The sequence below is a fragment of the Oncorhynchus tshawytscha genome, linkage group LG17 (genome assembly GCF_018296145.1).
Source record: "Oncorhynchus tshawytscha isolate Ot180627B linkage group LG17, Otsh_v2.0, whole genome shotgun sequence".
Taxonomy (NCBI): domain Eukaryota; kingdom Metazoa; phylum Chordata; class Actinopteri; order Salmoniformes; family Salmonidae; genus Oncorhynchus; species Oncorhynchus tshawytscha.
Window position 1 is genome coordinate 5,466,644 of NC_056445.1, and position 25,083 is coordinate 5,491,726.

The 25,083-nt window shown below is 40.5% G+C and overlaps 1 protein-coding gene across 1 annotated transcript; it reads left to right on the top strand.

Annotated features, from left to right (window-relative positions):
- The first annotated feature begins 390 nt into the window (after window positions 1-390).
- On the top strand, window positions 391-24,314 carry LOC121839763 (transmembrane protein 272-like). The gene is made up of 5 exons (XM_042300046.1): window positions 391-600; window positions 12,946-13,029; window positions 13,323-13,373; window positions 13,491-13,700; window positions 23,120-24,314. Exons 2-5 carry the CDS (start codon window positions 12,966-12,968, stop codon window positions 23,326-23,328), a joined length of 534 nt encoding a protein of 177 aa, XP_042155980.1. The 5' UTR covers window positions 391-600; window positions 12,946-12,965; the 3' UTR covers window positions 23,329-24,314.
- Window positions 24,315-25,083: the final 769 nt, after the last annotated feature.

Sequence of the window (25,083 nt, forward strand, 5' to 3'; positions counted from 1 at the left end):
TTTCTTTATGCAGATTTTTGAATATTTGCATGAAAATCAGTCGCGAATTGGATGAAAACCTAGCTACTGTCACGTTCCCTAGAAACAGCAGAAGTTGTCAGACTTGCTGTCCGTGCATGGTGTAGACCTACCTCTCTCTTCGACTTCCGTCTACAGTCAGCTACTTTCGGTTTACGCCCATTGGCCGTGTTCGAGAACATCAAAACGACTGCAGGGAATAGCCGACTGACTGATCGACAAAATAATCTTTCATAATAAATTATTACTCATTAATATTTATAGATCAGTTGGTCACAATTTTCCCATGATACATTGCTGTTTTGATCCTCTAGCTCGTTCATAATCACTGTGCGGGGTTTCGGTATGTTCAGCAACAGCGTGATCTGCTGGGATGGTCCCTCCCTCCGTCACTCCACCCCACCCCAGCAGAGCAACGGAGAAAGAGGGAGGAAGTTTACAGAATTGAATTTGCTGAATCTTCTCAGTCTACTTTTTGTCTTAACTTTCATTTAGCCTCTAATCTACATTCATCGGTCTCTACTTTTATGACACCATCGCATTAACTGGTGATTTGTACACTGTCACAACTACGACCGACAGGTAAAATATTATTTTCGGATACTGTAAACTCTTTGCGAACTAAGAAAATACTATGGGTGTATTCATTCCGCCAATTCTGTTGCAAAACTGTTCTTAAATGGAAGCGAACGGAACGGGGAGTACCTACCGTCCAATGTAAACGTATTGGTTTTAGTTGCAAAACGTTTTGCAACTGTTTCGTAGAATGAATAGACCCCAGATTATGGTCAGCAACTGGTAGGCCTACTCTGTTTAATAATTGCTGCAGAAAAGCTCACCTTTATTTGCCTGGAATATCAAGCAACAATGTAGTGTTTGTAAAATAAATCGAAAGTCCCCATTCTTATCACCCGATAAATACAGGTTTTTCCAGGTATGCCTCACCTGTTGTTTAGCGTCGTACGAACCACCCTGTTCTCGCGAGTTTACATTCTGTTACACTACACGTTCCTGTAGCGAAACAGAATGTAAGTTTGCGATATCAGGATGGTTTGTAGGGGGATAATGTGGTAACAGCAAGTGATACATTTATAATATTGTTCACAGATAGTTTACTGACTATTAATTTGATTTGATCAATGTTGTAAATAATATCAAACCTTAACAAATACATTGTTAGGCCATCACCATATCCATCATTTTGTAGCCTTAACTACAAAATATTAGTCAAATGGTGAGTGAGTGGCTGCTCTATTTCACAAGACCAAAGGAAATGCAAAAAGCATGTGATTGGTGATGTGAGATTGTAATCCTCTGCTGGAGGAGTGCCAATTTCACAGCAAGATCTGGATTCTGTGTAAAACTTGATCCAGAGCTTGATCTGAAGTTAAAACTACTTGTAGCTTCGTTTGGAGAATGGGGTTTCAACCAACCACAGCTATGATATTATCTCACACACACACACACACACACACACACACACACACACACACACACACACACACACACACACACACACACACACACACACACACAGTTTCTCCATACATTCTCCTCTTTGGGGCGGCAGGTAGCCTAGTGGTTAGAGCGTTTGGCCAGTAGCCTGAAAGGTTGGTAAATCGAGTCCCTGAGCTGACAAGGTAAAAATCTTTCATTCTGCCCCTGAACAAGGCAGTTAACCCACTGTTCCTAGGCCATAATTGAAAATAAGAATTTGTTCTTAACCGACTTGCCTAGTTAAATAAAGGTTCAATAAATTATGTTATACGACCCTGTTCTAGTACTTATTCTATTACTCTTTACTCAGAGACATTCTTACCCTCTTAGAGCAGCACAAGGCTCAGCCACTGAACTCGTGCAGGCTTAAACCAGATATCCTTGGCTTTTACTATGAGGCTGACTGCTGCATTGTTAGCCTCAGATGTGGAGTCATGCCTTTTCAGATTTACTAGGTAATTGGGTTAACAGGGGTTCTGTCCATGCAGCATGTGTTAGGCGATTTGTTCCCAGAGTTTTCCCTTGTGGTCAAACAGAACAGGGCCCGGTGTTATGATACCGATGATTTGTCACCACAGATGCTTTGTTTAAGTTTCTGCCGCTGTGGCTCGATGGAGTAGGTCGACAGCTACATCTAGTGGTTGCGTCAGGAACAATAGTTGTTGGCAACTAGCATTGAAGCTAAAAGGCTCGCCATGGTCAATCCAATGTCTGCATTGGCCGTGCAGCATTAATGGTGATATGGCCACTACAGAAGTAAGGGCATTCATACTTCGCGGTGCATCAGAGAGCTGTTGCGAAGGAAGCTGTCAAGGAAGTGTGTTTGTGTTGTACAGGATCTCCCACCCTCACCTACCGTCAACCAATCATGTCAACCAATCATAAATAAGAATTTGTTCTTAACTGACTTGCCTAGTTAAATAAAATAAAATAAAATAAGCTTTACGGAGCCCTCTGCATTGTTTCAGCATTTGAGAGGTGCACGGCGTTGTAGTACAGAGCTCAATTTGACTACGCAATTGCATCGCACCATCCATATGGCTCCTCCGACAACATTTTTGAATCAAATGTCTTTTAGCCAAACCTTAACCCCTAACCTTAACCTCATTCACCTCACCTGCTACATTAGTTCTACTAACCTGCCACGTTAATTAAATCTAACCCACCACGTTATCCTAACCTGTCAAGTTAATTATCCTAACCTGCTATGTATCCTAAACAAACTATCTGTGCCGACACATCATTAGTATCACCACACCTGTTTCCTGATAGTGATGGAATTCATGCTGACAAGTGTTTTAATGATGCATCTTTCCGACAACAGTCGAAGATGTAACAATACACCAAGCAGAGAGAACGGTTGCTAATTGCGTCGTTGGAGCATGTGTTGATTCTGATAGGATCGAAAGTAAGGGAGAGCTGCTTTCGGATCAGGCTACACATCATGAAATGCAGTACCAGTCAAAGGATTGGACACACCTACTCATTCAAGGGGTTTTCTTTATTTGTACTATTTTCTACATTGTAGAATGACAAAACTATGAAATAACACATATGGAATCATGTATTAAGCAAAAAAGTGTTAAACAAATCAAAATATATTTTATATGGCCTCCCGAGTGGCGCAGTGTGCCACTAGAGATTCTGGGTTCAAATCCAGGCTCTGTCGCAGCCGGCTGCGACCGGGAGACCCATGGGGCAGCGCACAATTGGCCCAGTGTTGTCCAGGTTAGGGAAGGGTTTGGCCGGCAGGGATGTTCTTGTCCCATTGTGCACTAGTGACTCCTGTGGCGGGTCAGGCGCAGTGAATGCTGACACGGTAGCCAGGTACACAGTGTTTCCTCCGACACATTGGTGCAGCTGGCTTCTGGGTTAAGTGGGCATTGTGTCAAGAAGCAGTGCGGCTTGGTTGGGCTGTGTTTCGGGGGACGCACAGCTCTCGACCTTCACCTCTCCCGAGTCCGTACGGGAGTTGCAGAGATGAGACAAGACTGTAACTACCAATTGGATACCACAAAATTGGGGAGAAAACAGTGTAATTTTAAAAATAATAATAAGATATATAAGATATATTTTATATGAGAGATTCTTTGCCTTGATTGACAGCTGTGCACACTCTTGGCATTCTCTCAACCAGCTTCACCTGGAATGCTTTTCCAAAAGTCTTGAAGGAGTTTCCACATATGCTGAGCACTTGTTGGCTGCTTTTCCTTCACTCTGCGGTCCAACTCATCCCAAACCATCTCAATTGGGTTGAGGTTGGGTAATTGTGGAGGCCAGGTCATCTGATGCAGCACTCCATCACTCTCCTTCTTGGTCAAATGGCCCTTACACAGCCTGGAGGTGTGTTGGGTCATTGTCCTGTTGAAAAACAAATGATAATGGAACTAAGCGCAAACCAGATGGGATGGCGTATTGCTGCAGAATGCTGTGGTAGCCATGCAGGTTAAGTGTGCCTTGAATTCTAAATAAATCACAGTCAGTGTCACCAGCAAAGCACCCTACACCATCACACCTCCTCCTCCATGCTTCACGGTGGGAACCACACATGCGGAGAACATCCGTTCACCTACTCTGTGTCTCACAAAGACGGCAGTTGGAACCAAAAATCTCAAATTTGGATTTATCAGACCAAAGGACAGATTTCCACAAGTCTAATGTCCATTGCTTGTGTTTCTTGGCCCAGTCTGTTCTTCTTATTGGTGTCCTTTAGTAGTGGTTTCTTTGCAGCAATTCGACCACGAAGGCCTGCTTCACACAGTCTCCTCTGAACAGTTGATGTTGAGATGTGTTTGTTACTTGAACACTGTGAAGCATTTATTTGGGCTGCGATTTCTGAGGCTGGTTACTCTAATGAACCTATCCTCTGCAGCAGAGATAACTCTGGGTCTTCCTTTCCTGTGGTGGTCCTCATGAGAGCCAGTTTCATCATAGCGCTTGATGGTTTTTGCGAATGTACTTGAAGAAACTTTCAAGATTGGCTCACCTTCATGTCTTAAAATAATGATGGACTATCGTTTCTCTGTGCTTATTTGAGCTGTTCTTGCCATAATATGGAATTGGTCTTTTACCAAATAGGGCTGACCGCCCCTACCTTGTCACAACACAACTGATTGGCTCAAATGCATTGAGAAGGAAAGAAATTCCACAAATGAACTTTTAATAAGGCACACCTGTTAGGGATAGGCGGGACGCAAATGCCAGGGAGAATGCAGAGCGCCAGATTCAGATTTCATTAAATCACACATGTAAGATACTCAATTAAAGCTACACTCGTTGTGAATCCAGCCAACATGTCAGATTTTAAAAATGCTTTTCTGTGAAAGCATACGAAGCTATTATCTGATAGCCTGCACCATATGCACCAGCTGTAAACAAAGGGGTTAGCATATTTCAACCCTGCAAGTGCTACACAAAACGCTGAAATAAAATATAAAACATGCATTACCTTTGACAATCTTCTTTTGTTGGCACTCCAATATGTCCCATAAACATCACAATTGGTCCTTTTGTTCGATTAATTTTGTCCATATACAGTGCCTTGCGAAAGTATTCGGCCCCCTTGAACTTTGCCACATTTCAGGCTTCAAACATAAAGATATAAAACTGTATTTTTTTGTGAAGAATCAACAACAAGTGGGACACAATCATGAAGTGGAACGACATTTATTGGATATTTCAAACTTTTTTAACAAATCAAAAACTGAAAAATTGGGCGTGCAAAATTATTCAGCCCCCTTAAGTTAATACTTTGTAGCGCCACCTTTTGCTGCGATTACAGCTGTAAGTCGCTTGGGGTATGTCTCTATCAGTTTTGCACATCGAGAGACTGAACTTTTTCCCATTCCCCCTTGCAAAACAGCTCGAGCTCAGTGAGGTTGGATGGAGAGCATTTGTGAACAGCAGTTTTCAGTTCTTTCCACAGATTCTCGATTGGATTCAGGTCTAGACTTTGACTTGGCCATTCTAACACCTGGATATGTTTATTTTTGAACCATTCCATTGTAGATTTTGCTTTATGTTTTGGATCATTGTCTTGTTGGAAGACAAATCTCCGTCCCAGTCTCAGGTCTTTTGCAGACTCCATCAGGGTTTCTTCCAGAATGGTCCTGTATTTGGCTCCATCCATCTTCCCATCAATTTTAACCATCTTCCCTGTCCCTGCTGAAGAAAAGCAGGCCCAAACCATGATGCTGCCACCACCATGTTTGACAGTGGGGATGGTGTGTTCAGGGTGATGGGCTGTGTTGCTTTTACGCCAAACATAACGTTTTGCATTGTTGCCAAAAAGTTCAATTTTGGTTTCATCTGACCAGAGCACCTTCTTCCACATGTTTGTGTGTCTCCCAGGTGGCTTGTGGCAAACTTTAAACGACACTTTTTATGGATGTCTTTAAGAAATGGCTTTCTTCTTGCCACTCTTCCATAAAGGCCAGATTTGTGCAATATACGACTGATTGTTGTCCTATGGACAGAGTCTCCCACCTCAGCTGTAGATCTCTGCAGTTCATCCAGAGTGATCATGGGCCTCTTGGCTGCATCTCTGATCAGTCTTCTCCTTGTATGAGCTGAAAGTTTAGAGGGACGGCCAGGTCTTGGTAGATTTGCAGTGGTCTGATACTCCTTCCATTTCAATATTATCGCTTGCACAGTGCTCCTTGGGATGTTTAAAGCTTGGGAAATCTTTTTGTATCCAAATCCGGCTTTAAACTTCTTCACAACAGTATCTCGGACCTGCCTGGTGTGTTCCTTGTTCTTCATGATGCTCTCTGCGCTTTTAACGGACTTCTGAGACTATCACAGTGCAGGTGCATTTATACGGAGACTTGATTAAACACAGGTGGATTGTATTTATCATCATTAGTCATTTAGGTCAACATTGGATCATTCAGAGATCCTCGCTGAACTTCTGGAGAGAGTTTGCTGCACTGAAAGTAAAGGGGCTGAATAATTTTGCACGCCCAATTTTTCAGTTTTTGATTTGTTAAAAAAGTTTGAAATATCCAATAAATGTCGTTCCACTTCATGATTGTGTCCCACTTGTTGTTGATTCTTCACAAAAAAATACAGTTTTATATCTTTATGTTTGAAGCCTGAAATGTGGCAAAAGGTCGCAAAGTTCAAGGGGGCCGAATACTTTCGCAAGGCACTGTATATCCAAAATGTCAATTTATATAGCGCGTTTGATCCAGAAAAAACAGCTTACAAAAAATGCAACGCCACTACAAAATATTTCAAAAGTTGCCTATAAACTTTGCCAAAATATTTCGAACTACTTTTGTAATACAACTTTAGGTATTTTTAAACGTTAATAATCGATCAAATTGTAGACTGGTCTTTCTGTGTTCAATACAGGAATGAAAACAAACCAGCAATACTTTTTACGTCTTGCGCAACTCTCAACAGTGTACCCAGTTCCTAGTTCAGGCCTACTTCTTCAGTGCACAGAGGAATAACCTCAACCAAATTCCAAAGACTGGTGACATCCAGTGGAAGCGATAGGGACTGAAAACAGGTTCCTAAGAAATATCCCTGGGCAATGACAACTCAAGGAACAGAGAGAGGGAAAACATGTTTTTTTCTGAAAAGTTAGTCCTCGGGGTTTTGCCTGCTACATAAGTTGTGTTATACTCACAGACATGATTAAAACAGTTTTAGAAACTTCAGAATGTTTTCTATCCAAATCTATGAATAATATGCATATGTTATATTCTTGGCATGAGTAGCAGGAAGTTGAAATTGGGCACGCTATTTATCCAAAAGTGAAAATTCTGCCCCCTAGCCCCAAGAGGTTAATTAAAATGCATCCCAGATGATGAAGCTGGTTGAGAGAATGCCAAGACTGTGCAAAGCTGTCATCAAGGCATAGGCTGGCTACTTTGAAGAATCTCAAATATTTGTTTAACACTTTGTTGGTTACTACATGATTGCATATGTGTTATTTCATATTTTTGATGTCTTCACTATTATTCTAAAATGTAGAAAATAGTAAAAAATTAAGAAAAACCCTTCAATGAGTAGGTGTGTCCGAACTTTTGACGGGTACTATATACTGAACAAAAATATAAACCCAAAATGTAAAGTGTGGTTCCCATATTTCATGAGCTCAAATAAAAGATCCCAAAAATGTTCCATATGCACAAAAAGCTTATTTCTCTATAATGTTGTGCACAAATTTGCTTACATTCCTGTTAGTGAGCATTTCTCCTTTGCTAAGATAATACATCCACCTGACAGGTGTAGTATATCAAGAAGTTTGATATACTGGTGTATCGCTGCAGAATGCTGTGGTAGCCATGCAGGTGAACCTCATGATCATTACACAGGTGCACCTTGTGCTGGGGACAATAAAAGGCCACTCTGAAATGTGCAGTTTTGTCAAACAACACAATTCCCCTCAAGTTGAGGGAGCGTGCAATTGGCTTGTTGACTGCATGAATGTCCACCAGAGCTTTTGGCAGATAATTTAATGTTATTTTCTCTACCGTAAGCCACCTCCAACGTTGTTTTAGAGAACTTGACAGTACGTCCAACCACACAACCGCATACCACGTGTAACAACGCCAGGACCTCCACATCCGGCTTCTTCACCTGTGGGATCGTCTGAGACCAGCCACCCGGACAGCTGATGAAACTATGGGTTTGCACAATCAAAGAATGTCTGCACAAACTGTCAGAAACGGTCTCAGGGAAGCTCATCTGTATGCTCGTCATCCTCACCAGGGTCTTGACCTGACTGCAGTTCGCCATCGTAGCCGACTTCAGTGGGAAAATGCTCACCTTCAATGGCCACTGGCATGCTGGAAAAGTGTGCTCTTCACAGATGAATCCCAGTTTCAACTGTACCGAGCAGATGGCAGAATGCGTAGTGTGTATGGTGTCATGTGGGCGAGCAGTTTGCTGATGTCAATATTGTAAAACAGAGTGCCCCATGGTGGGGTTATGGTATGGGCAGGCATAGGCTACGGACAACAAACACAATTGCATTTTATCGATTGCAATTTGAATGCACAGAGATACCGTGATGAGATCCTGAGGCCCATTGTCGTGCCATTCATCCGCCGCCATCACCTCATGTTTCAGCATGATAATGCACGGCCCATGTCGCAAACTGAAATTGTCCCAGTTCTTCCACGGCCAGCAAACTCACCCGACATGTCACCCATTGAGCATGTTAGGGATGCTCTGGATCGACGTGTACAACAGCGTGTTCCAGTTCCCACCAATATCCAGGAACTTCGCACAGCCATTGAAGAGGAGTGGGACAACATTCCACAGGCCACAATCAATAGCCTGATCAACTCTATGCGAAGGAGATGTGTCGTATTGCTCGAGTCAAATGGTGGTCACACCAGATACTGACTGGTTTTCTGATCCACGCTCCTACCTTTATTTTTAAGGTATCTGTGACCATCAGATGCATATCTGTATTCCCAGTCTTGTGAAATCCATAGATTATAGCCTTATGAATTAACTGTAACTCAGTAAAATCTTTGACATTTTTGCATGTTGCGTTTCTATTTTTGTTCAGTGTACATTGAGACAAATTACAGACAGTAGCCTACAAGTAGCAAAATATAACTAACTTGATTGAAATTGGCCTATAGCCTACTGTTTATATTTTAATGCAGTCATCTCTGTTTGTTTGTATCAACTGCAAAGACATTGGCAACTTTGTTCTGAAGTTATCGGCATCCCCCAACCATACACACACCATTTCCACACACACGCTACTAAGACACAGGCAATACTGCTGACACAACATTTGCAGTACAGTACAGCATTTCTCAACTATTTTTGTACCAGTACTGGTGAGACATGGTCCTCCTCTTTTTTTACCAGCTCATGCTTAAAAGAAATACAATATGTAAAAATACCACTGCAGATTAAACTCACCACTATAACTTTGCCTCTACTCTAGCCATTGTGTTTGCCTCCCTGTTATGCTGTCTGTCTCTGCATCTTCTCTGCTGTTGCACTGTGCTTCTTCTTGTTCTGTCTGTCAGCTTAAGCCTTATAGATTATAAAAGCCAAGCTAACAATTTAGGCTATATTGCAAATTCGCGCCTGTCACTTGTTCTTTTGAATCAACAACTACCCCAAGTGTTAATTAGGGTAGTAGGGGGTAACTTGCCCCCCGGGGTAACAAAAAATGTCCTCCGTGTCATCACAACTTTTTGAGATATTTCAACAAAACGATTTTGTGGTAACTTGATCTAATTTTTTTAAATTTAGAAAAAGTTGTAGATATATTCCAATTAAGTTAGATCAATATATATATTTTAAATATACAAGTAGGAAAGCCTTACGATAAATCATTCACTTGTTTAAAGAGAAACATTTGGATAATTTTTTAATAAAGTAGTATTATGTTGGATGAGTGTGTTGGGGGCAACTCGCCCCTCCCCCTACTAGGGGGTAACTGGCCCCTGGGGGCTAGTTATCTCTTTATGCTAATGAATTTATTTCTACCTGTCATTTAGACAATGACTAGCCCAATTAGTGCTACTTCAAGCTAACTTGCTAGCTAGCAACTTCACTAGCAGCAAATGCTAGTTAGCTAGATTAAGCTGCTAGGTGTACTAGCTAGCAACCTTACTACAGGATCGTCTGAGGTAAAATACATAAATGTTGTAAATGTTTCCACTGGTGACTGATATCTTTACAGTTAATGTAACTTTATAGCCTTTTAGCTATTTTACAGAGCATTTTATGTTATATAGCTAGATATCTACGTTTTTAAGAGAGAGCTTTTCAATTGGCATCTCTCCCCCTGTTTTCAGTCACAGGTGGGGACTGGATTAAGTGTAAGCAGTGCAGGAGGTGGGCTCATTAGTTGTGCTCCAATTTGACTGGGGATAGCTTTATTTGTGATTTACATGTACAAATTAGAATTGTGCAATAGCAGAGAGTTCCCACATCAATTTTACACTGAGTTAGTTCATTTGTTATTACATGTTATATTCCAATGTTATTATTTATATTCCACTCCAATATTATATATATTTTTTAATTAATTAAAAACAACTTGTATGTATGGGAAAGGAACAACAAATAAAGAAAAAAATGGATATGCAGGTGAGTTAAAAAGAGGGACTTTGTATCAAATCTCTTCATAGTGTGGATATTAATACTGACATGTGCAACACCATTCCCCCCCATATTTTATTTAAATCATTATTAAAAATAGACAAGTAGACTTTAAGTATTACTTACTAAAGAATTTCTAAATAAAACTGACTAAATGGATTTTAACAGACTTGTGTGAAACCCTATGCCATATCTATACAGAATGCAAATGGCAATAAATAAATATTGTTAAATTATTATCAATACTAACTTTTCATAATATTATAGTCTATAGTGTACAGTATATGTATACTTCAGACCATTTGTTTCCAAATATTGTATGAGAAGACTATGCTATTCTGTCTTTTTCACCATAAATCACTGTTGTTCCAATTTTACAGAAGAAATGTCAATTTGTAAGTTTTGAACATTTGAAAATGAATACAAATAAATATTTTTAAGAGGTAGGCTAATTTAGTACCCATTAAGTGCAGTCCGGACTTTTCACATATTTTATCCAATATTTGTCTGTCTTATAAAAAAACATTTGTAACTAAAGTCATTAAACTTCACAAGAGATTAATCTTACATTTTATCTCCACTTGTCTTACAAGAATTAGGGGGGCTTGCTCATTAAAGCATCCGGCCCCAGTGAAACAGTCACGGGGCAGGGCATGAAGTTGAAGTTAATGCACTTTACTGTTTGACCAAATCGTGGTTTTAGCTGCCAAAAAAATGGCACGTTTTAAGTGAGGTGACAATGTAGAATGTGCTCTTTCTAAGTGTATAGGCACATTTTCAAATTTTTTTTACAATCCATGAACTTGGCTGTAATTGATGAGTCGGAGCAGGAATCTTTGCGGATGCCGCATTTGAATTTGAATGTGAGTTTGCGTGACCTCACCTCAGCCTATCAGAAAACAGGGGGTAGGGCTGCTAATTATTTGATCAGCCAAATAATCATTATAGATGAATATAACAGAGAAATTGCGCAAAAATCTAAAATGAGAAACTTAACAGACCCATTTGTATATAAACAAATATTTTTGTGTGTCAATTTCAACCAGCCCACCGAACTAAAAAATGGTCCAGCCCATCTGGCATTTTCCAGAATTGCTGGAGAGACAGATAAACCATGTGATTCTAAGTTTAGCAGGGTGTATAAAGTGGCGCGTAAAAGGGCACAAAAATCATCTAACGACACACTTAGCTGTTCTATGAGTGGTCTAAGGCAGGTGTTAGATTACGAGCGTTTTCAAGTGCAACATTAATATAAATAGTTTTGGGGAACAACGCAGAGATTTAATGATGCTCCAACAAAGGTTATAATGATGAACTTAGCCATAAAATGCTTTTGGGAAACCCGGGCAAAACTCTTAATTGCATATGCGACCAAATTGGTCACACTTTAAGCCTATTAAAAGATAAATACAGTATAGGCTTCATAGACCTATATATTTCAATGATATTGGAATACATTTCATGTTCATTAAATTAAATGAAATTTAGCTTTTGTATGTTTACTTTCTGTCATTTCTGAACTGCATCTGAGGTTTACTTGTTTGGTGACCTAGGTCTTGTTCGTTAGGGCACACCGTAACAAAATGTTTTGCAATGGAAACGAAAACAAGTATTTCTTTTTGAATGAGTCCAGGGGAGTATTTATTAGTCGGGTTCTGTTGCAAAACATTCCAAACCAAAGGAGGTTGGTTGCACCTTAATTTAGGTGGACGGGTTTGAGGTAATGGCTGGAGCGGAATAGGTGGAATGGTATCCAATACATTGAACACATAGTCTCCATGTGTTTGATGTCATTCCATTTGCTCCATTCCAGCCATTATTATGAGCCGTCTTCCCCTCAGCAGCCTCCACTGCTCCAAACGTTGAGTTCCATTTTGTTCTTAAATGGAAGTTGTAGTTCAGTCATGTCTCTCTTTAAAAAAGTAAGTGTCTGCAAGAAGTTGAAAGGAACCATGTGAACTTCACTCCACTTTAGAGCATGGAAGAATTTGTCATTCATAGATGTGCAGCTCATGTCAAATACTTAGCATACTATTCAGATTGGAATGGCAACGCGTGGAAACCATAAAATTAAAATACACTACAACTTCCGTTTATGAACCCAGCAGCTTTTACATCATGTTGAAGAGCGTCTGGAGTAAATTATTGATGTCGCAAAACGTTTTTCAACACTATCCAACTAATGAATACACCCCTGGTAGTCCCTCCTTGTTTCATTGTTTTCTTCTGTTTGGTGCCAAATGAACACGACCCGGTTGACATGTATCTATCCACAGTCACACGATGATGATTATGATGAACTCTAGACTCTAACAGCTCACTGTCTGCCTCACTCTGCAGATCAGTGAGTATCAGCAGAAATGGAAGACGGGACTCTACTGCAGAACATGCGCCAAGCGCCCAAACCAAGTACTCCTGTGCTTGGTATGCTACCCTACATACAGTTTTCAAGCCGTGTTTTTAAACTGTGTTTTTGTGTTGTCTTATATGTGAATGTATGGGTGTATGTGTGTGGGTGTTAGCAGTTTTTTTCATAGTTCCTCTGTGCCATTATATGTCCACAGTAGGTACAGTTCCAAAATGTTTTGCATGTCAGGATTCAAGTTTTCAAGATATAGGCCTTTCAAAAAGCTAATTGTAACTTGCCACATCATCATGGATGCAGAAACATTGAAAGATAACTTGTGATTGTCTGCCGTGTTCCTCTGTGCCTTCAGTCATATCCAAACTCATCATGACTGCCTTGCCAGTCGCCCAGATCGCAATAGGTATGTATCATATACTATTAACTACAATCATTTTTATTATCACACGCAGATGTAATGTTAGTTACACCTTTGTTTAGCCTACTTTCTGACACCCATACACCTTCTTCTCCCTACTAGGTGGTATGTTCCTGGAGAACTGCCCCCAGCAGCGCTATATCCCCATCTACCTGGTGGTGACGGGGGTGTTTGCCCTGGCCCTGGCTGTCCTGTCCTGCCTACCCTGCACCAGGGAGCAGGATGAGGGGGAACAGCAGAGCCCTCTCAGCAGCCTTTGTACCGCCTGGAACTCTCTAGTGTCACTATTCCTCTTCTGCTGGTTCATAGCAGGTGAGAAAAGATGAGAGTGGTTGTAAATGTTGTGAACAACAGTGAGATGTAAAAAGGGAAGTTGTAGGTACTTAAAGGGCTATTGCACTTACTGATTTGGCGTTGTTTTAGATTTGGTTCATTAACCTCTCTGGGATATGTGGGACGGTAAGTGTCCCATCGCGCCAACAGCCAGTGAAAGTGCAGGGCGCCAAATTCAAAACAACAAAAATCTCAAAATTAAAATTCCTCACGCATACAAGTATTTTACACCATTTTAAAGATAAAATTCTCATTAACACAGCCACAGTGTCTGATTTCAAAAATGCTTTACAGCGAAGGCACCACAAACTATTATGTTAGGTCACCACTAACTCACAGATAAACACAGCCATTTTTCCAGCCAAAGAGAGGAGTCACAAAAAGCACAAATAGAGATAAAATGAATCACTAACCTTTGATGATCTTCATCAGATGACACTCATAGGACTTCATGTCATACAATACATGTATGTTTTGTTCGATAATGTGCATATTTATATCCCAAAATCTCAGTTTACATTGGCGCGTTACGTGCAGTAATGTTTTGATTCCAAAACATCCGGTGATTTTGCAGAAATACTCATAATAAACATTGATAAAATATACAAGTGTTATTCACATAATTAAAGATAGACTTCTCCTTAACTTCTTGCGTCGAGCCATCCCGGATCCGGGATCGTGAATACAGCCTCAAGCTCATTACCATAACGCAACGTTAACTATTCATGAAAATCGCAAATGAAATGAAATTAATATGCTAGCTCTCAAGCTTAGCCTTTTGTTAACAACACTGTCATCTCAGATTTTCAAAATATGCTTCTCAACCATTGCAAAATAAGCATTTGTGTAACAGCTAGCGCGGCTAGCGTAGCATTTAGCGTTAGCATCAGCAGACAACATTTTCACAAAAACCAGAAAATCATTCAAATAAAAACATTACCTTTGAAGAACTTCAGATGTTTTCAGTGAGGAGACTCTCAGTTAGATAGCAAATGCTCAGTTTTTCCTGAAAGATTATTTGTTTAGGAGAAATTGCTCCGTTTGGTGCGTCACGTTTGGCTACCAAAAAAAAACACGAAAATTCAGTCTTCAAAACGCCGAACTTTTTCCAAATTAACTCCATAATATCGACTGAAACATGGTAAACGTTGTTTAGAATCAATCCTCAAGGTGTTTTTCACATATCTCTTCATGATATATCGTTCGTTGAAAGCCTCCTCTCTCCTCTCAATCACTGGATGACTGCGTGCAGCTTGTAGATTACGCACCAATTTAGACAAAGGACACCGGGCGGACCCCTGGTAAATGTAGTCTCTTATGGCCAATCTTCCAATGATATGCCTACAAATACGTCACAATGCTGCAGACACCTTGGAGAAACGATAGAAAGGGCAGGCTCATTCCCGGCGCATTCACAGCCATATAAGGAGACAATGGAAAACAGAGCTTCAAAAATTCTGCCCATTTCCTGGTTGAAGTTTCATCTTGGTTTCGCCTGTAGCAGGAGTTCTGTGGCACTCACAGATAATATCTTTGCAGTTTTGGAAACCTTAGAGTGTTTTCTTTCCAAAGCTGCCAATTATATGCATAGTCGAGCATCTTTTCGTGACAAAATATTGCGCTTAAAACGGGCACGTTTTTTTATCCATAAATTAAAAGAGCGCCCCCTATATCCAAGAAGTTAATGCAACCGCTGTGTCAGATTTCAAAAAAACTTTAAAAAAGCATAATCTGAGAACGGCGCTCAGAGCCCAATCCAGCCAAAGAAATATCTGCCATTTTGGAGTCAACAGAAGTTAGAAATAACACTATAAATATTCACTTACCTTCACTGATTTGTTTCATAAAGTTCCATAATTTATATCCAAATAGCCACTTGTTGTTAGCGTGTTCAGCCCAGTAATCCATCTTCATGAGGCGCAAGCACTTCGTCCAGACAAAAACTCTAAAAGTTCCATTACAGGTTGTAGAAACAAATGAAACGATGTATTTAATCAATCTTTAGGATGTTTTTAACATAAAACAACAATAATGTTCCAACCGGAGAATTCCTATGTCTGAAGAAAAGCACTGGAACGAGAGCTAACTCTGTCGGGAGCGCACATCACGAGCCTGAGACACTCTGCCAGACCACTGACTCAAACAGGTCTCATGAGCCCCTCCTTTATAGTAGAATCCTCAAACCAGTTTCCAAAGACGGTTGACATCTAGTGGAAGCCGTAGGAAGTGCAACTTGACTCCATAGACACTGTGTATTCGGTAGGCCAAGCTTTGAAAAACTACGAACCTCAGATTTCCCACTTCCTGGTTGGATTTTTCTCAGGTTTTCACCTGCCATATGAGTTCTGTTATACCCACAGACATCATTCAAATCATTCAAACAGTTTTAGAAACTTCCGAGTGTTTTCTATCCAATACTAATAATAATATGCATACAGTGCCTTGCGAAAGTATTCGGCCCCCTTGAACTTTGCGACCTTTTGCCACATTTCAGGCTTCAAACATAAAGATATAAAACTGTATTTTTTTGTGAAGAATCAACAACAAGTGGGACACAATCATGAAGTGGAACGACATTTATTGGATATTTCAAACTTTTTTAACAAATCAAAAACTGAAAAATTGGGCGTGCAAAATTATTCAAAACGAAAACCGAAACAGTACCGTGTGGCCCAAACACTCACACGGAAACAAACACCCACAAACCAAAAGTAAAACCCAGGCTACCTAAGTATGATTCTCAATCAGAGACAACTAACGACACCTGCCTCTGATTGAGAACCATACTAGGCCGAACACAAAAACCAACATAGAAAAACAAACAGACTGCCCACCCCAACTCACGCCCTGACCATACTAAAACAAAGAATAAAATAACAGAACTATGGTCAGAACGTGACAAGGACCAAGTATTCCAAGTCACAAGCCTCTGAGGATCAATGAGGTAACTGGGAGGCTCCAATCCTGGACTCTGACCCTCTCCCTTGCCATATTACCGACACATCAGCAATCTTGACTGCAGTAAAATTCCACCTCCTCTTATGCACTCTGGACATGAGTTGGTACTACCAAACTTGGTAACGATCATCAGGTCCTAAAGGCCTGGTACTCAGGGCTCTATTGTCCCTCCATCAGGTCCTAATGGGCTGGTACTCAGGGCTCTATTGTCCCTCCATCAGGTCGCTAATGGCCTGGTACTCAGGGCTCTATTGTTCCTCCATCAGGTCCTGTGTGATGAATTTGAAGAGAGAAGTTCAACAGGTTTAAACTGAGTGGAAAACGTGGATATTGTGGATATTGTTTCAAAGCCAAACACAACAAAATGGACAGCACTTTCTCAGGTGATGATTCATTCAAAACACCCATATGTATATTAGAGCTTATGCATGCGCATAGGCCTTTATATGAGCCCAAGCTATAAAAAAACTTTATTAAAATAATGAGTGTGCTGTTATGCAAAAAAGCCTACTGCATATTACGCATGCATTTCAAAACATAATTTATGATATCTTTGGTACATAATTGTTCTAGCCCAGTGGTTCCCAAACTTCTTATAGTCCCGTACCCCTTCAAACATTCAACCTCCAGCTGCGTAGCCCCTCTAGCACCAGGGTCAGCATACTCTACTTTTTTTTGTCATCATTGTAAGCCTGCCACACACATACTATACGATACATTTATTAAACATAAGAATGAGTGTGAGTTTGTCTCACAACCCGGCTCATGGGAAGTAATAAAGAGCTCTTATAAGACCAGGGCACAAATAATAATATGAAGCACTCTTGTTCAGATATCGATAAATGGACTGGAGGCAGGGCATGAAAGGGATAATGAATTCAGTTGTTTGTGTCATCCGTTTTGGAAAATGACCTGCTTAATTGCGCACCCAACTCACTCAGGTGCTTCGCTATATCACATTTGACATTGTCCGTAAGCTTGAGTTCATTTGCACACAAAAAAACATACAATGATGGAAAGACCTGTGTTGTCCTTGTTAATGCAGACAGAGAAGAGCTCCAACTTCTTAATCATAGCCTCAATTTAGTCCCACACATTGAATATAGCTGAAGAGTCCCTATAATCCTAGATTCAGATTATTAGGCGAGAAAAAACATCACCCAGATAGGCCAGTCGTGTGCGAAACTTGTCATCATGAAAGCGGTCAGATAAGTGAAAATTATGGTCAGTAAAGAAAACTTTAGGCTCGTCTCTCAATTCTAAAAGATGTGTCAATACTTTGCCCCTTGATAACCAGCAAAAGCGTTACATGTTCGCTGCCCATATAATTGCATAGCGCAGAAAATACATAAGAATTCAGGGGCCTTGTTTTAACATAGTTAACCATTTTCACTGTAGTGTCCATAACGTTTTTTTCAAGCTGTCAGGCATTCCCTTGGCAGCAAGAGCCTCTCTGTGGATGCTGCAGTGTACCCAAGTGGAGTTGGGAGCAACTGCTTGCACGCGCGCTACCACTCCACTATGTCTCCCTGCCATCAGTACAGATTCCAACACATCTTGACCACCAAAGTTCATTTGATGTCACAAAGCTGTCCAGTACTTGTTGTCCTGGTTTCCAGAAGAGGATGTCTTCCTTAATTGACCCCCCAAAAATGTTAACAGACATATACCAGGAGCTGTGCCAGGCCCGCCACGTCTGTTGACTCATCCAGCAGTAATGCATAGAATTCACTGGCTTGTATGCAAAGCAGTAATTGTTTCAAAACATCTCCTGCCATGCATCATGAAACAGTGTTGTTTGATGAAGGCATTGTCTGTATATATTTTTGCCTTTTCCCCCAGCATTGTCCCAGCCATATCTGCAGCAGCAGGAAGAATGAAGTCCTCCACAATAGTATGGGGCTTGCCTGTCTTAGCCACTCGGGAGCTCACCATATAAGACGCTTCTAGACACTTCTTATTAATGGTATCTGTTGCTTTTATACATTTCTTACTACTCGAAAGCGTCTTGGTTCTTCCACAAAATACTCCCGTAGCTTATTTCTCAAAGTCTGTGCAAGAGTGAAGGTTTCATATAACTCACTGTGGCTGAGGAAAGGCACTACTCCCAATATAAGTGAAGCCCAAATCAATGTAGTTCTCATCATATTGGCGCCTCTTCGATGGTCCAACGTCTGTTGTTCGGTGCTTTCCCGGGTCAGGGGGCAGTTGCTCTTCGGCTGCATCAGATTCACAACTGTCAGTGTCCATGCTAGCTGGGCTAACAACAAATGTAGAATTACTGATGCTAGCATTGGATGTGCTCGTGGAAGCAGAACAACTTGTGTCGTTGACAGGTGCAGGTGTAGTACTGCTGGTAGTAGTAGTACTGCCAGTAGAGCTGGTATGGTTTCCCAAATGAAATACTGGGTAGCTGCAGGAACAGTGTCAGAGAGCCCATGGCATACAGAGTTTGGGCTGAATATTGCCTGTCGCGCAGAGAGAGACTGCATGCTCCTCAAACAGTGGTTGATGTGTGGACTGAAATAACTGGAGTAGCCTACCCCACATGAGTGGAAAACCAACTGGAGGGAAAGTGGACTTCACTATTCAAGTGCATACGGATGACATGTATTTTTACCCCCTGCCCCTGTCCCTGCCCATTTGATAATGGGCCATTCTAAATCTACACTCATTTGACATATTAGTAAAGACAAGATTAAATTGAGAATAGTGATTGGTGAAAATATGATCACTTGATGACATAACAGCCTGTGCAGACTGAGGCTAGGAACAGAGTGTAAGATTTTTCTTTTACTTTCTCAAATCATCAGTAGCCTAAAGTCACATCATGCAGCACATACAGTGGGGCAAAAAAGTATTTAGTCAGCCACCAATTGTGCAAGTTCTCCCACTTAAAAAGATGAGAGAGGCCTGTAATTTTCATCATAGGTACATTTCAACTATGACAGACAAAATTTGAAAAAAAAATCCAGAAAATCACATTGTAGGATTTTTAATGAATTTATTTGCAAAATAACTATTTGGTCACCTACAAACAAGCAAGATTTCTGGCTCTCACAGACCTGTAACTTCTTCTTTAAGAGGCTCCTCTGTCCTCCACTCGTTACCTGTGTTAATGGCACCTGTTTGAACTTGTTATCAGTATAAAAGACACCTGTCCACAACCTCAAACAGTCAGAGGGCTGAACATATACACTACTAGAGTAGCTGTTTAATTTGGATTGCTTTGCTGTAACTTGGTTACGGTACTGTGTGCTTGTGTCATGAAAGGCTTGTTAGAATATTTTGTGGAATTGCCCATTGTTGATATGCTTTAAGAGCCCGATCCCGATTTAGGAATGTATGCCTTTCCTATGCACACCTTTCCTTTTGGCAGTGTTGTAGTACTTGATACCGGTGTCAATGTGGTCTCGGTGTCGAATATATTTGTACTCAGTGTTGACTCAGTCTCGGACAGTGAGGACTCATAATTAGAGCAGCGGAGTAAACTCATAATTCCATTCTGTAAGCTCGTAAAACCGCTTTGCCAGGCCAAATATACACACTCCTTTCTTAAAACATTAATACCTGCAGTCTTTATATCTATTATAGACATGTTTGCAAACTGCCGAACCTATTGGAACTAGGGCTTCAGTGTGTTACAGGTTTGTGATGCTGAAAAGGACAGCAATGGTAATACCAGTGCACTTATGTAGGAGAGTGCATTTGTTTGTAAAGCACAAAGCGATAGGAGCGTAATGGAGGCTGTACGCCGTATACCCACTTTTTTAAAATGGGCATTGTATATACTAACTTCTTAATCCCAACGGATGCCTATCAAAGTAGTGTAGGTATACCGAGAACGAAGTCTTGGTATGCTATTTTTTTATCAGCAATTCAGTCATTATGCCCTGTTTGCATTAGGGGTGTAGGCATGGGTAGGCCTGGGTGGACACAAGCCTACCCACTAGGGAGCCAGACCCACCCAATCAGATTGAGCAAAAACAGAAAAAGAATACATGCTTAATATTACAAAAATACCCCCAAAAAAAAAAAAAAGAATATATTAATTTATATTTTTCTCAGACCTCCTAAATGGTCTCCTAATGTGTTTTAAGTATTGTTGTGGACTTAGAAGATCACATGTTTGTTTTTCTATTAAGAAAGTGTGGAAAACTAATAAAAACCATGGTAAAACATATCATTTTCACCCATGGGGCCTTTCCTTCGCTGGGCAGACCGTTTGGGATTTTTTTGTGTGCAAACTTTTAGTATGCACCACTACACAACTGCATAGGGCCGATGGAAAGACAGCAGTCACACACAGCGTGATGTTAAAGGATAAGCAGTCCATTCACTCGGACATACACTACCGGTCCAAAGTTTTAGAACACCTACTCATTCAAAGGTTTTTCTTTTTTTTACTATTATCTACGTTGTAGAATAATAGTGAAGACATCAAAACTTTAAAACAACACATATGGAATCATGTAGTAACCAAATCTTTTATTTGTATTAAATCAAAATATAGAATATAGATTCTTCAAATAGCCACCCTTTGCCTTGACGACACCTTTGCACAGTTGACTTGGTTTTATTAAAGTGACATTATTAAAGTGACTAGTGATCCATTTATTAAAGTGGCCAATGATTTGAAGTCTGTATGTAGGCAGCAACCTCTGTGTTAGTGGTGACTGTTTAACAGTCTGATGGCCTTGAGATAGAAGCTGTTTTTCAGTCTCTTGGTCCCAGCTTTGATGCAACTGTACTGACCTCGCCTTCTGAATGGTAGTGGGGTGAACATGCAGTGGCTCGGGTGGTTGTTGTCCTTGATCCTTGATGTGTACACCAAGGAACTTGAAGCTTTCCACCTTCTCCACTGCGGTCCGGTCAATGTGGATAGGGGGGTGCTCCCTCTGCTGTTTCCTGAAGTCCACAATCATCTGCTTTGTTTTGTTGACGTTGAGCGAGAGTTTGTTTTCCTGACACCACACTCCGAGTGCTCTCACCTCCTCCCTGTAGGCTGTCTCGTCGTTGTTGGTAATCAAGCCTACTACTGTTGTGTCATCTGCAAACTTGTTATTGTGGCTGAATGGAAGCAAGTCCCCGCATCAAGTCTTCCCAAAAGAGTGGAGGCTGCTATAGCAGCAAAGGGGGACCAAATCCATATTAATGCCAATGATTTTGGAATGAGATGTTTAACGAGCAGGTGTCCACATACTTTTGGTCATATGTATTATCAACTGTTACTAATGATCCTCTTGAAGGCATTTACAGAGGGATCAAATGAAGGTAAACGAAACAATGTCATTAAATGGAATGGTAATGTAGGCTATACCAACTGAAGACAACTAACAGTACATTTACAGTTGAATATGTGTTATTAGGCCTGACGGTCGATACCGAGTGGCTAAACATAGAAATAGGAAACAGAGAAAGTTGGGGTAGCCTAGAATTAAGACATTCAAGAGTTCCCATACCTGCAAGTTAAAAAAGCCAGAACCCTCTGTTCCTAGGCCATCATTGTAAATAAGAATTTGTTCTTAAATGACTTGCCTAGTTAAAAGTTAAATAAATACAATTGTGGTGGGAATTAGGTCAAGGTCAGAATATTGTGTAGCTGTAGACACCTCCACACCTTCATTTATTCAACCTCAACCCCAAATGAATAGTGTCTGAATAGTGTCTGAATAGTACGCTATTCTCATGCTTAAGCACCAGGTCAGAAAACAGAGAGAAGTGTATTAAAAAACAGAATTACATTCCATTTTTGCATGCTTAAATCAGGTCAGAATTGGGCCCAAGACCATAGGGAGCTGTGAATAACAGTTCTACCACAGGCAACACAGGTTCTTTGAGACTGGATTTGAGTGGAAATACAAGACAGGAAAATCAGAAACCGGTATCGGTTCACAAGTTAATTTATTTCTCTTCCAATTACGGCTTCCATTAACAAAGTTATCTTTTGCTTAGCAAACAAAATGGAGGGAGGATATAACAAGTAACATAATTAAATCAAACAAAAACAGGTTTCAGTGCAAGGAAAGCACATGAACTTTAATCAGATCCTTAACGCAAATGTTATAAAGCGGCAGGGACAAATAGGGAGTTAATCGCATTACTCAATGATTCAAGCAATAGCAAATCGGTAGAAGCATGCACAGTAATTAAGGGCATTCGGCACACCTGTGACAACTACATAAAGATTTTGGGAGGATTAAACTTGCAGAGATCAGAGTATGTTGTTGTTTGACAAAATCTGAACATATAAGGCCAGTCTCCTCCCTGGACTAAGAAGCACTCTCAATGAAGACTCTCTTTTTAAGCATGTTTTTTTAGTCAAGGACTTAACTTAATTTGTGCCCAGGAACCCACAAAACCAGCCCATAATGTATTCAAAAGGGTTATCAGCCTTCCCTTCTATTTCTTCACCCACCCTTCTATCTCTCCATCTCCAGGCAACGTGTGGATTTACTCTATATTCCCTGCAAACTATAATGAAGAAGAAGCTCTCCACTGCAACAAAAACCTGTATCTGTTTGCCTTCTGGACCACCACCCTGGTATATATCTTTCTGGGCATGCTCATGGTTGGGGGCTGCTGTGTGCTTGTCTGCATGTGTCTGTGTGGTGGAAGGGGGCTCGGCTCGAACAATGCCGACGTCTGAGGGGGAGGCGAAGGGTGCATATCTGGGTTCAAATATTATTTGTTTTCTTGCAAATGCTTTAGTTGTGCTTAATTGAGCTTGCCTGACACATTGGAACCAATGGAATGGTCCCAGAAGTACAACCCCTACCCATCTGGCACTCCAGTCTGCTAAATCAAACACTGAAAAGTATTTAAAGAAAACAATCTTATTTGAACCCAGATCTATTGGGTGGGGAGGGCATGGGGATCAGGGCTCTGTTCAGGAGGGAGTTGTGTTTCGGAACATTCAGATATATTTTGTAGAACAGACAGTTGGATTGTGTGTCATGTTTGACACGGAAGCATTTGTTTTATTCCTTGAATTTCTATATGCACTGTTTTGAACATTAAATGTCATTGAATACACCTCTGTTGGGTGGGGAGTGGTCCTATTCAGGTCCTGGTGCTCAAGGAGGGTTCAACACACACTGCACATTGCACTAGCATTGTGAAAAATTATTATCCATACTACCATGCCTTCTAACCTTTGGTACTCACAACCTGTCTGTATGTGTGTCAAATAATCTGCTTCATATTACCAAATGTACATTGTTAAACGCTAATCTTTCTGTAATCTCTCTCTGGTCTATTCTTTACTCTGTATATTCCAGCATAAATAAATGTAATCCATAATGTAATGGCGCCTCCACATGAATACGACTGTCGAGAGGAGAATTTCACCCCGTGGGCGTAATGTACTGAGAATAAAGTGACAGTTGTCTTTCTCAGTGTGCTAAAATAAGATGTGTCTGGATGTGCCTCTGCCTTTTCATTATAAGGAAAAATAGTCTATTTGAAAGAAATGTTTGCGATGCAAGTTGTTTTCCTGTGTAACGTAATGATTGTGTGTTGATTAACAGAAACATTCGTTGACTGAGTAGTAGATTTAATATATCATGCATGTCATTTGTTCAACAATACAAAATCACACTTTTAGCAAATAAACATATTCAACCGCTCTAGTAATTGCATGTCATACACAGCTTACGTTAGACTATTAGATGTATGTACCTGTCAAAAGATTGGACACACCTACTCATTCAAGGGTTTTTCTTTATTTTTACTATTTTCTACATTGTAGAATAATAGGGAAGACGTCAACTATGAAATAACACATATGGAATCATGTAGTAACCAAAAAATTGTTAATTAAACAAATCAAAATATATTTTAGATTTGAGATTCTTCAAAGTAACCACCCTCTGCCTTGACAGCTTTTCACACTCTTCAAATCACATTTTATTGGTCACCCGCACGTGTTTAGCAGATGTAGCGAAATGCTTGTGTTTCTAGCTCCAACAGTGCAGCAATATCTAAGAAGTAATATCTAACCATCTAACCAACAATACACACAAATCTAAGTAATGTAATTAAGAATATATAAATATTTGGGTCTAGCAGTGTCAGAGTGGCATAGACTAAGATAGAATACAGTATATACATATGAGATGAGTAGAGCAAAATATGTAAACATTATTAAAGTGGCCAGTGATTTCAAGTCTATGTATATAGGCAGCAGCCTCTAATGTGAGAGGTTGTGATGGCTATTTAGTGATGGCTATTTAACAGTCAGATGAAATTGCTTTTCAGTCTCTGTCCCAGCTTTGATGCACCTGTACTGACCTTGCCTTCTGGATGATAGCGGGATGAACAGGCAGTGGCTCGGATGGTTGTTGTCCTTAAATCATCTTTTAGACTTCCTATGACATCGGGTGCTATAGATGTCCCGGAGGGC

Bases quoted from the DNA above. Each gene is read 5' to 3' on its own strand.
- LOC121839763 (XM_042300046.1), top strand. From the start codon at position 12,966: ATGGAAGACGGGACTCTACTGCAGAACATGCGCCAAGCGCCCAAACCA. The intron at 13,030-13,322 runs GTATGCTACCCT...CTGTGCCTTCAG, and splicing joins ACCAAGTACTCCTGTGCTTG to TCATATCCAAACTCATCATG. The intron at 13,701-23,119 runs GTGAGAAAAGAT...CTCCATCTCCAG, and splicing joins CTTCTGCTGGTTCATAGCAG to GCAACGTGTGGATTTACTCT.